At 57.0% G+C, this 14803-nt stretch overlaps 1 protein-coding gene across 3 annotated transcripts in view; it reads left to right on the top strand.

Moving 5' to 3' along the window:
* Positions 1–14803, top strand: part of AK8 (adenylate kinase 8) — a 127634-nt gene that overhangs the window by 1372 nt on the left and 111459 nt on the right. For 2 of the 3 annotated variants that reach the window (XM_030294082.1, XM_030294084.1), the window contains exons 2-4: positions 1435–1519; positions 6435–6484; positions 9179–9292. In XM_030294082.1, coding sequence (XP_030149942.1) covers positions 1435–1519; positions 6435–6484; positions 9179–9292 — 249 coding nt within the window. Of the gene's footprint in view, positions 1–1434; positions 1520–6434; positions 6485–9178; positions 9293–14803 lie in introns of those variants that run through there. The other variant, XM_030294085.1, reaches the window with a different exon arrangement.

Genomic DNA, 14803 nt, shown 5'->3' with positions numbered 1-14803 from the left:
AATTAACTAGGCCGCGGCAATACTTATTTGGGGTTCGTCCATTTTTACCTGCACTTCTTTCTTTTTGGTGTATTATTCCATGAAATTTTATCACCATGTTTCTCCGCTTTAACCTAATCGTTTTAAAATGTTTATTTATTTTTGAGAGAGACAGAGACTGTGAGCATGAGCAGGGGAGGGGCAGAGAGCGAGGGAGACAGAATATCCCAAGCAGGCTCCGCCCTGTCAGCACAGAGCCCCATGTGGGGCTCAAACTCACAAACCACAATATCATGACCTGAGCTGAAGTCTCATGCTTAACTGACCAGGCCACCCAGCCGCCCCTAACTTGATCACTTCTTTAAATCAACCCACTTAAAAAAATTAAGTAATATTACCTCTTCTTGAGCTATAGCCTTGAAACCGTAGGTGTTCTAGCACACATTAGATACATGGCTATTGAAAGTGAAATTAAAAACACTCATCTGTGACACGGCCAACATCATCTCCCACCATCTCAGCGGTGAGAGTCAGCTAGTCCCGTTGGGACTCCACCAGCTGGGGAAGCTGAGGCTCAGAGAAGGGAAGGCACTTGCTGGCGGGGTGCAGAGCAGAGCTGGGGCTTCTCAGAGCTGCGTGCTCTCGTCCGCGGCACACGTCCTCTGCCCCTGAAAGGCAAAAGCCCCTCCCTGGTTGTCCCTGATGGAGGCTCTTTAACGGTGCCGGCCCAGCTCCTATCTGCTACCTAGTTCACTTCTGTGCCTCTTGTGGAACCATGGAAGCTGGTTTTCCTTGGAATTAAATGGCCAGACTATCCCAGGATAGTAAATATTCTGGCTGGTAAATATTCTGCCCCGCTCTGGAGGAACACAGGGAGCAGTGATGACCGTGTCACCCGGCAGACCTTGGCATTGGGCACCTACTCTGTGCCCAGCGCTGAGACAAGGGTGTGGCGATACGGATGTAGGGGACTGCAGGAGCATAGGACAGGATTGATCTAGTGGGTGTGATCAGGAGGGTGTGTTTCCATTGAGACCTGAGGATGTGGGGAACAGTGTTCCAAGAGGAGGGAACAGCATCTGCTAAGGCTCGGGGCAAATGAACATGGTGAAGGAGGCGAACTGAGAGAAGGCTGGTCCGGGGAGCATGGAGGGACTGAGGTGAGAGGACCCTGGCCGGGCCTGCCTGCTCTGAGTCTGGGATGTGTGGTCCCTCCATGTGCCTCTGTGATACCCGCACGACCCTTCCCTCATTCCTCTGCTCATGGGGATCGAAGCAGATCCAGCTGTAGCAGGGGCTGGGTTCCAAGCTGCAGGCCTGTTTGGTGGGTGCAGTGGAGAGATCGGGCCCCATAGCCGGTACCGGTAGCGACCAGGGCGCTGGGCCACCTGAGCCCAGGTCCCTTGGTGCGCATGCAGGTGTTAACCACCTGGGTGTCTTACCCTGTGCCCACAGAACATGCTGGAGCAACTCCTGATCCACCAGCCCAAGGACCCCATCCTGTTCATGATCAGTCACTTGCAACGAGACAACAATAATGGTGAGCACTTGACGAGCCTCCTCTCCCATTACCTCCCCTCCCCCACCCCCGCTCCTGCCCAACCGCTATGAACCACTCTGCCCTCCCTGCGTCTGAAGGGAGGGGTTTTGGCAACTTGGGGTGGTGGCTCATTGAAAAATGACTTAATTCCTTTTGGGGGCACGGCTAAAAAGTTCTCTTGCCAAGTTTCTAAAACGAAAACCTCCGAAAGGCCCATGGAATCAATTATTAATGCTTTCGTGTGCCCCATCTGATCTCGCCTGTTGGCTTTAAACTCTGTGATCGCTCCACATGTCAGGTGTAAATGTGGTTTCCGGTCCACCTAGACATGCAGCACTCGGGTTTTCCCGATGGTCTCATCGCTGGTGCCCGTTCGTGCGTGCCAGAGTTCCCCAACTCTTGGCCCAAGTGCGGGTCGGCTAGACCCAAAGCCAGGGCCCAGAACCAGAGAGAAGAGAGGGGCACTCCATTCCACGGTCGATTTGCCAAGTGGAGGATCATTCCCATCCTGTGTGAGCTGTCAGGGAGAACTGGTGTCTGCGAGCTTTGATGTTTCTTTTCACTGGAGCACTGGCCACTTTGAAGGAGATACCGGCTCGCCAGTGAAATTGGTGCTTGGCGCAGCTGAGAAGGGCAGAGGCCTGAGATGCCCTGTGGTGGGGCTCACAGGCCTGAGATGAGAAAGGATGCATCAAGACACAACGACAGAAGAAGGCGAGAGAGAGGACATTCCAGGCCTGCAGGTACACCACGCACGCTTGGCCTTTCCGGCGTGCCCCCGCCCGCCGATCCTGACGCGGTTCCAGGCTTGGCCGCAGAGCATCGGAGCGAGGGGCTGCTTGGGTCCCAGTGCCATCTCGCCAACCTTAGCAGAGTGGCTCACAGAGAGCACAGCGGTGCCCCTGTGTGATTCTCTGGGTAGGCAGAATTGAGAGTTGACGTTGGCTGTGAGCCCACATGCCCCAGGTGCAGACAGAGCCGTGGGCACCCGTGGGCCGGGAGCACCACCCTCTTGAGCTGCCCACCCGGCCACCATGTGTTCCTGGTGGGGCTCGCTCTGCCCCGCAGAGACCCTTCTAAGAGGCCTCTGTTCTCCGGTTGGCTGTTTATCACATGGCACCGGGGTGCGGGTGGCGGTTGGGCCACCTTCCTTCCCGGGGGTCCGGCCGCAGACCGAAGCTCACCAGCCGGGCCTCCCGCGCCGGAGACGGATGTGGCTGCCTTCCCACCTCCTCCCCCGACCCCGAGTCTGGACGGGGGCTCGGTGTTGTCTGCGGGCCGCGGGGAGCAGCCCGCCCGCCGTGTTCGGCTCTCCTGTATCAGCACCAACGCGTCGCAGAGCAAAGCAAAGTTAAAGCAGAAGCGAAAGTGAAGAGAAAGCAAAGCAGCAGTTAGAAGCGAGGTCAAGGCCTCGACCCTCGCACCGCGCCCCCCCCCCCCCCCCACGACAGGGCGTGGGAGTTCCCACTCGTGACCCTTCGCCAGATCCTTCTGAGTTAAAAACTGTGCCTGGTAATAACACAACCATCTCAACTCTCAGGAGCCGGGCCGCGGCACCGCTCTGTCCTGCTGGTTTGAAAGATTCACTTTGGGCCACGTGTGCCGTGTCCCGTGTCCTCACACCGCCGGCCTGAAGCCGGAAATTCAAGAGCTGAAATTCAAGGCAGATTCCCATCATATTTAATCCTGCCCCTCTGTGCGCACGTGTAATCTTCAGCGTCGAACTGTCACTTCCCCACCATCTTTCTGTTTTAGACTCGGTGCGGCCGACGCCGTTGGGGGCTGGCCTTACAGCCTCCTCCGCCCGCCACGGAGCCTCCATTCCTTCTCCATGCTGCACCTGCCCTGTTCGCTCCCAGGCGGGGGCGAAGGACCCAGACCTGCGTCGTCTGGCTCTAGCAGGGGGCCGGCCTCCTGCCCTCCTCCATAGCTAGAGCCAAGGTGTTTGGCCCGATGCTCTCTCTGGGAGTAGAGGCATCGGATCCCAGTAACCACTGTTTTGGGGGGTGGATTTGTCCCCACAGGCCTCCACCACCTCTGCCAGGCCGGGGGCTGGCAGCTCTCAGGGATGTTGGAATCTCTTTGCCCTTTTTGCTCAAGGCCCAACCGCTTAGGTGAAGAACAGAGAGGGGCATCTGCAGGTTTCCTCCCCGTGCCCAGGCGTCCGCCCACAAGTGAGGCAGGACATGGGGGAAGGAGGGGAGGCTGGGCAGAAGGCCAAGCTTTTGTGAGTGTTCTCTTGTGTGTTCTGGAAGAGGACAGTGGACAAGGGGAGGCCCTCTGAAGTCCAGTGAGCGGTTCTGCCTCCCTGGGCTAGTGAGGGAGGCTGTCTTGCCTCCTTCCAGCCACGCAGCGGCCCGTGTTTCCTGGAAGCTGGGCGCTCAGCGCTTCTGATTCCTGGGCACGGGGTGGGGCGGGCAGGGGCTCATGTGGCCGGTGGCTAGTGTAGACCGAAAGAAGGCTCCGGACTCACCCCGGTGAGCACGCACATGAGGGAATGAGGGGAGCCCCCGGCACATGGCTGGCATCCCCTTCGCCTCGAGAAAAGCAGATTTAGTACAAAGTGAGCATTTACAGTAGCCCTGGGCAATATTAAAGCAGGTGATGGTGTATATAATGGTATGTTGCGTTTTTTATCAAACGTTTGTCCAAGAAAGCTGTGTATTAGAGCTCCAATACCTAAGGGTTTTCTTGTGAATTTTAAATCATGCTCCTAGTTAAACCTCAAAAGGATCTGTGGATGGAAAGGTTTTTTGATTTCCTTTGAAGTGGTTTGAAGAAGTTGATTACTCTTGGCAGTCAAGCAGCCTTTTATGACACTGTTTATAAATAATTACTCATGAGCAGAGCTGGGGTTCCAAGGTGTTAGATTTTAAGAAACTGAAATTAATCACATAAATGTGTGCGAGAAATTAGATGGGGAGAAAGGCCGTGGATGTTCCCCTTTTAAAGCATTTTCAGAGATGTGTGCAATTTGGGTGCCACTTACGGGAGCCTGGAAGGGGAGGGCATCCCCAGCAGCCTCCGAGCCCCGTAACTTTGTCAAGATGACTGCGTGACTTGGGAGTCAGCTCGTTCCCCAAAACGCTCTTGTTGAGGTGCGGCTCCTTCTCCCGGGGCTCCCCAGGCCCCGAGTCCCATTGGGTCTGGCCTGAGTTTGAGGAGCTTGAGCAGAGGCCTGTGGCTAGAATCGAGAGAGGGGGCTGGGCGGAGGTCACAGGAGCCTGACCGGGCCCTCTGGTGCTCCCTTACTGTGGCTTTGGCCGGCAGCACCCTGGAAGCTGTGTCCGCCGTACTGGGGAGGGCCGGAGGCGTCCCAGCTGAGCCTGCCTCGGGGAGGAAAGTGCGTGCAGGGCTTTGCTGAACTAGAGCGTGGCAGCATTGGGCCAGTAGGCCGGGGCCTTCCTGCCCCCACATCTCTGATTCCCGTCACCACCAGGAGGAACGATGTGGGGTTCCTGAGAAGCAAGTTCGCACATCACTGGGGCCAACGGACCAGGTTTGTAAACGTTTCCAGACGTAGAAAATGACAGTGCTCTAAAGCCACTGGGGACACACACCCGTCAAAGCAGCAGCGGAAAGCCAGGACGTGGGTGCAGCCTGTCGTGTTGTCGAGGAGAGAGCAGAGGATGGCCGCTCCCTCTGGCTGCCGTCTCACGCAGCCACTCGTGCCCCGCTTGCTGTGTTCGGCAGCCCCGGTCCCAGTGCCGAGCGAGGACGAGGTGCTCGACGAGTGAATCGGCGAGCGGATCAGCTTCAACCGTCCTTCCGTGCTTTTGGCAAATGAGAAGGTGCCGTGAATTTGGACAGAGTTCTGTATTTACACCCAGGCGGCCATGTGCCGATCATGAGCTCATGGGCCAAATGGATCCTAGTTCCTTCTCTGTGGCCACTGCCACACTAAAAGGGCACGCGTGTCCGTTGTCCTCAGCATGGACGAGGTGCCCTCCTGGGGCCCTGGCAGCAGTGGTCTCTGCGTGTAGATATCAGAGGCTCAGATGCGTTGGGAGACACCTGTTCATTGTCCCCTTGGCTCAGGGGTCAGGCCAGCAGCGGTGAGGGGATAGGCCTGCCTTCCCAACCTCTGCTCTGTGCTCCTGGCCCCCCATGTTTAGCGGCCGGGGGTGGCTTAGTCAAGGTGGCACTTGGAGGAATCAGCGTGGATTCATCTGTCCAGACACCACGTCCTGAAGCCTGTTTTGACCCAAGAACACATGCCTTCCAGCGCTTTTCCTGAGATGCTGGTCTGGTCTTTTCCAGTGGGCCAGCACCTAGTCGGTAGTCCCGACCCCCGACCCCCGTCTTGAGGAATTCTGTGGGGCCCGACAACCTCCCAGAGCCCGAAGCCTCAGACCCCGAAGCAAGCCATTTGCATGGAAATGCCCACATTGGAAAACAAAGGCTCTCCTATCTGGGGTTTTATAAATCTGGCCGATCCGCCCCAGGCTTCCCCCCCCCCCCCCCCCCCGTTATTTCCCTCTGTAAAATGATGGGGAATACAATTTGCTAAATAAAAAGGCATAAATATATATAAAACAAAGCTTGGAAGGTCGATTTACATAAAATACAGCTTTATTTGAGAGCGTGTCCCCAAGACAAAGTCCCTGTTTAAAATGCTTTATGGTGTTCGAAATCCCAATTGTTCTTGATATTTATTAGTTTAGCAAACAAGTTACCGTGTCCATGTCCCCTCGGAGACAGAAAAATAAACCATCTCAGTGATCACTTACCTCCCTAAACATACAGAGTATGTTCTATGGCGAGACCATCCCTGAGCCACTGGGTTACAAACGACCGTGTCACTCGCAGAAAATGAAATCTGGGGAGGAAGGAAATGAATACCCCCACAGTACCGCGGGCACAGAGCTTGCTTTATCATTTCGAGCGGTGACATTCAAATCTTTCTATTCCACAGTGCCGAAGATTGTAATATTAGGTCCACCCGCCTCGGGGAAAACAACTATAGTAAGTGCATCATATTAAGTGTTGTAATGCCGTAATATCTCATCTCCCTGCAGAGTGGGAGCCGGGCCGCCCCTCCGCGGGTTCTCAGCACAACGGAGCGTTTCTTCATCCTTCCCTTCCGCTTCTTTAACTTATTTTCTTATTAGGAGAGGCGGCAAGCAGGCCTCATAGAAAGCCTAGAAAGCACAGAACACAAAAGTATAATTCTGCAACCATCCAGGGGTGAGCATCATTTCAACAGTTGGGATCTACGTTCCAGGGTTTTCTCGGGCCGCGGGGGACCATCTTTGCACACACTTGGTTACATCCTTAGGATAAATTTCCAGAAGCAGACCAGCGTCTAGAGACTTTTGACACGGAATCTTCAGATTCACTCTCAAAGTGTTGTTGTTGTTGTTGTTGTTGTTTTCATGTTTATTTTTGAGAGAGAGAGAGAGAGACAGAGCACGAGCGGGGGAGGGGCAGAGAGAGGGAGACACGGAATCTGAAGCAGGCTCCAGGCTCCGAGCTGTCAGCACAGAGCCCGACGCGGGGTCTCGAACCCACGAACAGGGAGATCATGAGCTGAGCCGAAGTCGGGCGATTCACCAACCTGGCCACTCAGGCGCCCCTCACTCTTAAAGTTTTAACTATGAGACTGTTAATCAGAAAAGCATAGAAACTGCACCATAGATACTCAGCTCCCAGATTTTCCAGAATTTATCATCTTGCCGTGTTTGCTTCGATGATTCCCTTTCCACTTTAGATATGGCTTTAAAGATACAGCAGATGCCTCATCGTACCCACTTCTTTGTCTTAAGTTGGAGGCAACCCCAGTCCTGAAGCTGGTGTGCTTCGTCCTGCCTACAGTTTTAACCTTACACTCCTTTTTTTGAGTGTCAAGACTTTGTAACGTTTTAATCATCTGAGACAGAACTCTGCTTTTTACTGACTTTTTATTTTAGAGAGAGCGAGCGAGCATGAGCAGGGGAGAGGGGCAGAGAGAGAGAGAGAGAGAGAGAAAATCTTCAGCAGGCTTTATGCTCAGTGCAGAGTGGAGGTGGAGTTCGTTGCGGCACTCAATCCCGTGACCCTGGGATCATGGCCTGAGCTGAAATCAAGAGCCAGACGCTCAACTGACCGAGCCTCCCGGGTGCCCCTGGAACTCTCTTTTAAAAGCCTGGCTAGCGGACTTCAGTCAACTCTTCCTTGATGACCGTGCCACTACTGTGAGCACTCGTCCCGGGCCTGGGTGACATGGCGGGCTGTGTCCCCTGACGAGCTGGCACTTGGCTGTGTTCAGAAAAGGGATTAAGACGGCCGATCCTTGCCGGAGCTGGCCTGCATCTGCTGTGCTCAGGAGTCGTCTGTATCCTAGCGCCCCGTCTGTCTCTCTGTCTACCGCTCTGCCCATCCATCCCTCCCTCTGTCCTTCTGCTTGTCTGTCGGTAGTTTTCCTACTGTGTTCCTGAGGATCAGGCTGCCAGCCTTCACTCCTTTCTACGGTCCCCCCAACCTAACACGCTGTTTTACTGCTAGAAACCCAGGGCCCCCAGGCCTGGCAGCCACAAGCGTTACCAGGGTGCTTTGGAAGGTGGCGGGTGCCGGACTCCCCTCCGGACCTGCCTGATCAGAATCTCCTGGGAAAAGGCCCAGGAAGCCGGTTGAAACCACTTCCGAGGTGGTAGCCTCTGCCCTGAGACAGACAGGCCCCCGAGCCACGTTAAGGCGGAGTCGGGTCACTCGGGGTGAGGGGTCTCCTTCGGCAAAGGGCCTTTGTCTTTGAGACGTTGGCACTCTGGGCACCTCTCCCCCAGCACCCCCCCGCCCCCCGCGCTTAACCCCAGTTCCAGCGCTTCCCTGATCGCTGGCGAATTTGCTGGGTAGAATTCGTGAAGCGTGGTGAGCACAGACAACTTCTTTCGTCCAGTCCCAACTTGGCTGAGGCCATCGGCTCTGCCCCCTGGCGAGGTCAGGGCCCACCGCGCCCCACTGCTGTTTCAGCTTTTGGTGAATGCGCTACCCCACGTCTGACCACTATGTGGGGACACGCAGAATCTAATTTTACAGTAAGATGATATACAGTATAATCCAGACAGAGCCCTGCAGGGCTATCATCACTGACATCTCCCAGCAGGAGGAACAGAGAGAATTAAGGTTGATACTTGCCCCGGGGGACTTCAGGGCCTTCTGAATCATCCCGATGCTGAAATGGCCATCAGTATAATCTTGCCATTAAGAGCATTTCATTACATTATTATTCCCTAAAATGTATTCCTCCCTGTAGAGTATACGTAGTCATCAATGAACTAAACGTTCATTTGGTCAGATCATTTCCTGATCTAAGAAAAAATGAACGGGTACGTTTGTGCCCCATGTTTAGGTCCTGTCCCTGCATTTCCTGTTGGAACCTTTTTGTGGCCCTGCGGAGCTGGGAAGGCGCGTCAAGGCAGCTACAAGCAGGGCCCCTCCGTGGGCTTTCTAGCTCCGTGTAATCACTGGCTGCTGGAAAAAGAACACTCGGGCGGCCCCCTCAGGCTGGGGAGGGGGGGTGCTCTGTGGGCTTGTCCCCCTGGGTGGCCTCCTTCCAGCCAGAAAGCAGGTATGCTTCCCTGTGGCCAGTCTTTTCTAGTAGAATACGGAAGGGCCTGGGCATTTTGACGGAGTCCTCTTAATTACAGCGTTCACGGAAATTTTCTTTGGCTCTTTCTTCAGGCAATGTGGCTGTGCAAACATCTCAACAGCAATCTTCTCACCGTGGAGAACCTGATAGCAAGAGAATTGTCCTCTCTGGCTGCTGGTGCCAGGAGGCATTACCAGGACGTGACGGTAGGGCTGGTCCCAGGGCGGCAGGAAGGGGAGACGGGGTGACAGGGCTCCCACGGTCCCCCTTGCCCCCCACCCCCACCCCCAGCACGTCTCCATTTCCTCGTGGACCAAGCGAGGGGAGTGCTGGGGGTAAACTGAAACACAGGCAGCGTGGGCTGGAAGGAAGGAGAGAACTCTCGAGCAGGGTGCGTGTCCTGGCGGGTGTGGGGACGAGGGGTTTGTGGCAGAAAGGGGTTGCTGACGGCGTGAGGTGACCATTCTGTGCTGATGGAGCGGCCCTGGCCCGTGCTTCTTCCCAGGGTCACCCCATCGCATGGGTGCCGAGAGGCAGGGGTCCGTCCACAGAGGACGGCCAGGGGGTTTCGGGGCCGTCGTCCAGCCGTCCCTGCGGTGGACGGACCAGGCGCGCTGCACCTCGGGGGCCCCGGGGGCACAGGGGCCGCCCTCCCCACCCCTCCGTCCGGCTCACACACATCTGCGGCTGGCCCCCCAGGGCGCCGAGTGTCCTGATCCTAAAAATCTCACCAATCCCATGTCTGAAACTTTGGTTTCCCCAGGGGAAATATAGAGCTTGCTCATGCTGTTTGTCTTAACTCCGAATTAGAAACTTGGAGATATTTCTTCATAAGCCCCTCTGGGATGTGAGCGGATCTCCTAGTCCGTTCAGGCTGCCGTGACAAAATACCACAGACTGGGTGGCCTGGAAGCACAGGGATTATTTCTCCCAGTTCTGGAGGCTGGAAATCCGAGATCACGGCCCCAGCAGGTTTGGTGTCTGGTGAGGGCGTCTTCTCGCTGTGTCCTCAAAGTGCAGGGGCAAGGGAGCCCTCTGCGGTCTCTTCCGTGAGGGCAGGAATCCCATTCTACGACCTGATCACCTCCCAAAGTTCCCCCCGCCCCGATTCTGTCACTTTGAGGGTTAGGGTTTCAGTATATGAATTTGGGGGACACGTGTGTTGAGACCAGAGCGGCAGGGATATGCCCTCTGGGGCATTCTTTCTGGAGACTCTGAGAATGGAAAGAATCCCTGTGTTTGCTGAGTGCTCCCCAGGCCTCCCTCCTCCTCCTCCCTCCCCTCCTCCCCCCCCCCCCCCCCCACCCACCACACCGGCACCAGTGAAGCAGTGACCCAGGGCAAGGGCGGGTTCAGGCCTACCCCAGAGCCCTGCCCCAGAGCAGTTGGGGTGAGAAGCCGGGGAACAGTCCAGCGGGCTGCAACTTGTCCTCGTCCCCTGCCTGGGGCAGAAAAGGAGAGGCCACGTGGGGGACACATCCTGGGCCCTGATGGAGGTACCACCTCCCTTCTCGGCCCCGCAGCCGGAATTGGGCACCGCCCCTGGCCACTGTCCGCCTCTTTGAGGCCACTTCACCTTGTATTTCCATCCTGAGCTTTCTCTTCTGTCATTTTGGCCCCCACCCTGTTCCCTGGCTCAACCACCCACAGAAGCAGCACCACGGCCCGGTGCTCAGGAAAAGGGGTCTGCAGGGCCCAGTCAGCTCTGGGGAGGGGTGTGCGGAGCGGGCTCGGCAAGGCCACGGGGGCACGTGACCGGGAGGGCCCCGGCAGGGCGGGGGGCAGTTGTCAGGCACGAGGGATGGGACTCGGGCAGACTCCCAACCCCAAGTTTGCCGGTTACCCCGACTTGACGGAAGGAGGATCTCCTTCGGCAAGGTCAGCCGCCACCACTGCGAGCTGACTCTGAATATGTTTAATCCGGAGCACTTCCTGCCCCCCATTGCCTGGGGGGGGTGCTCTCAGAGGCCTGCTCCCCGGCCCTGCAGGTTTGCAGGAATCAGTGTGTGCTTATGGGTGGGGGGACGCCAGCATTTGGGGTGGGGATGTGGTTTTGTCATTTTCAGACAGCCTCTCGGGGAAGGGGAGGCAGGCTTATTTCCAGGATAAAGATGCTTTTATCAGGTTTATAAAATTCAGCAGAGGGGAGGATTTTAAGGAAATTCCTCCTGGGTTTCGTTATGCTAATTATCAGCATATTTCAGACCACATCGGAGTGCTTTCAAGGGTGTCTTATCGGGGTTCCTTGGCTTGGAAGCGGGGGGGTGGGGGGAAGATGAAAGGCAAGGCTGTCAGGACTGATGAAGGAGTGAGAGGTTCTGAAGAGCCAGGACGGTGCGCGTGGGGCGGCTGCGCGTGGCCTGGCCTGGCCGCAGGTGGCCGTCGCCAGGCGTGGCCTCTGGTTGAGGGTCGCCTTTAAATCGCCCTCGGACTGGGAACCCTTTACAGCCTTTTGGAAGTAGCGCGGTGCCACGGGAGACCCAAAGATGAACTCCTTCTCCAGGCCCCTGGGAACTTTGGGGGACGTGGGGGAGATCCAGGCTAAGGGGCCTGGAAGCTTCGTACAGTCGGGGGCTTGGCTGACTCATCCCCTTACCCTGAAGTGTTCTCTGAGCAGGGACTGAATACCAGGCACTGACTCCTGGCTGAAGAACATGCAGGCTGCAGGATTTAGGGGGTCCATGGAGCCGTGGCCACGGTCGCGCTAGGAAAAGCCTTCTTAAGGGGCAAAGTGCCACAAAACCCGCACAGGCGGCCATACCCCTGAGGGTATCCAAGGTGACCAGGGATTGGAAGCAGCGCTTTTGTTTGGAACCGCTTATCATAAACTATTGCAACGATAGAGGCTGTGAGAAAGGCAGCAGAACCCTCACGGGCCCATCGCCGGCTTAAACCAGTATCTGCTCACGGCGTCTCTTTCCGCGTGCTCCCCGGCATCGCCCTGCTCCCCGGTTATTGGAGAGAAAAACCCATACAGCATTTCATTTCATCCGTAGTTGTTCTGGTCTCTGTCTGCTGAGAGATGGACCAGGCAATGACCAGACCGTATATAAAAATAGGGCTCTGACCCAAGCCTGCAGCAGCCGGCCCGGGAAACCCGCCCGTTGTCTCAGTAACCAGCTCAGGAGGCCAGCAGGTCCCAGGGCAGACTGGGGGGGAATCAGACGGCTGCCTCTAGTGTGATCCAGGAAGCCCAGCGAGAACCCCGTGGCGGTCAGCCCCCCGTGGCCCGGGCTTGATTAATAACGGACAGCTTCCCTCATTTTTGTCCCTCCTTCCAACGTGTGGCCAACCTGAGAAAGCCAAGCACACGGGGCGCCCCGCTTCGAGGTGGCCGTCCCCCCCCGCTGCCCGGGCCGCAGTGCTGCCAGGGCACACCCGGGAGGCCTTCCCGCTCCGCTGCCGGCCTCTGAGCCTCTGCCAAACCCGAGTGACGTGGTGAGTCCCCGCCAGAGCGAGCCCGGACTTCGTAGCCTTGCTTCTTTCCATTTGGGTGGCCTTCGCTTATTTCCACTGTCCAGAAGGAAGTAAGACACACACAGTCACACTTCGAAAACTCATCAGTCTTTCTCCGGGATCTGGCCAGAGCTAAACTCTGCCCGAGGAGGCAGCTTTCTCACAGTCTTCCGGCCCCAGGGCACTCTGGGTATAAACCCCGCCCTGGGCAGGTGTTTCTTGTCTCCTCTCCGCCTTGACCGGGGCCATCTTTGCTCTCAGTTTACCCTGTCTTGTCAGATCCTTTCCCCTCTCTGCCTGCTCTGGTCCGTTCTCTAGGCCCACCCTGATTCCAAACCCCAGGTGAGGGGGCCCTGGGGGTGGGGTGGGGAGCAAGGGGGAGGCCGGCAGGAGCCCAGGGCACGAGAGCGAAGGAGGCTCCTGCTGTCAGGGGCGGACCCTGCACTTGTACGAGCCTGAGAGTCGGTGCCTCCGTCGGTTCTGGCCCAGTGCAGGCCCTGCTGGGGTTTGGGAGATTACGGGGAACAGAACCAAGTCCCGCCTCTAACCACACAGGAGGTGACAGGAAGGTGAAGAGTCCCCACACTGGAAGGATATTTCTGTGCAGCGGGAGCTGAGTGTGATTGTTCTGGAATGGTTTCATTTCTACTGGGGCGGGAGTGGGGGGTGGGAGGGGAAGAACTTTATCACTGAAATCCCTGCAGGAAGAATACACAGTTGTAAACCTCCCTGAGCGGCTGCCTGGTCCGGAAGTTCTCGATCTTTGAAGCACATTAGGCTCACGTGGGCCCTGCCGGACTTGTTTAGTGTGAAGCCCCGGGGTTGGGGCCAGGCGTCAGGATTTTTCAAATGCTCCCCGGGGAATTCTCACATGGTCCCTGGGGGGACCCACCCCAAGCGCCACTCCCCTTCCTCATCACGATCATTATCGCCAGATCCAGTTTTCTTCGGCCTGCGGCTATTGTATCAGAGCACAACAGCCTGTGTTTGTTGAATGAATAAGTGACCTAGACTCTGAAGGCCGGAGGGTCAGACAGGCAGGATCCAGAGTGGGTTCTTTCTAACTTCAGTGTTATTTACTGACTCCAGTTCTGTTTACAAATGTAAAAATCTGGTGTAACCCGATGTACCCAAGCGCCCAGCTGCCAGAGTCACCATTTTCTTTAGTATCCAAACGAAAGAACCCATGCCTCTGCACACAGGATTGCAGAGCTCGGAGGACTGCTGAGGGTCCTGGGCGGGGCTGGCCTCCGTCAGCTCTGGCCATCCCCTCTGTGACCTTGCTGCTCTGCGTCCTGGGGGCCGCACAGCGCAGGGGCCCTCCCGCTGTCTCGTGTCCCCAGTTAGCCACTCAAGGCGACGGTGAAGTTCATTGGCCTTTCCCACCACAGGGTCTCTTCTGGGCCACACCTCCCTCTGTGACCCTCTGTGTCACAGCTCCGAGAGCGCCTGCCATCCAGACCTGCGCCGACAGCCCCGAGAAGCAGCAGGAACTCTAAAATGAGAGTTGTCTTTAAAGACTCTCTGCCCAGGTCTTAACGTGAGCTCGAGTCCAAGTGCAGGCTTCCCTCCCCCCACCAGCAGCACTGTAGGAGGAAGGGGGCCTGGCGGGGGGGTGACATGGAGTCTCAACGATTCCCCTCCTGCCTCTGCTCCCGGGGCAAATTCATGCTGCAGATTGAGATGTCTCTGACTCTTGAGCAAGTGTCACCCAAGGCGACAACGGGGCAGGAGGGGCCAGAGGATGGGGCCCGGGGATGGGACCACGCAGGCTCCTGCCGTCCAGTGAGGAAGCCCAGGTGTGATCAGTGAAGTGAGGGGCCCCAGGGGGCAGAGCCAGCTTCCACTGCACCTAGCCGCCTGTGAACAGCAGCCCAGCGTCGCGTCGTTCAGGGGAGGACGGCCCCTCTGAGGTCAGCACATCGGTGGCTCTGCCCCAGGGCCCCGTGCAGAAGAAGCTGGAAGGAGAAGCGAGGTCCAGCCAGGAGCCAGCGCAGCCTTGATGACAAGAAAGCAGGGAGATGAGGGGCCAGGGGCCTGCATGTGATCTGGGCCTTTTCGGTGACCCTCTGGGCCTTCGCTGGCCTCTGTCGGTTTGTCCCCGACTCTCCCCACAAAGCCAGGCCTTGCGGGACCGGGGTGGGAGAGCACGGCAGAGCTCCGGGAGGAGGGAGTCTGATTCCTACAACGACAGTTTGGCAGGGACTCCGAGAAGCGCCCCGTGGAAGCCCCGCTGCTGACGTGACACATCAAAGCTGGCA

Source organism: Lynx canadensis, chromosome D4, assembly GCF_007474595.2.
Source record: "Lynx canadensis isolate LIC74 chromosome D4, mLynCan4.pri.v2, whole genome shotgun sequence".
NCBI classification, from domain to species: Eukaryota; Metazoa; Chordata; class Mammalia; order Carnivora; family Felidae; genus Lynx; species Lynx canadensis.
The sequence above is the reverse complement of the archived record's forward strand: the minus strand, read 5'-3'. Positions and strand labels throughout refer to the sequence as shown.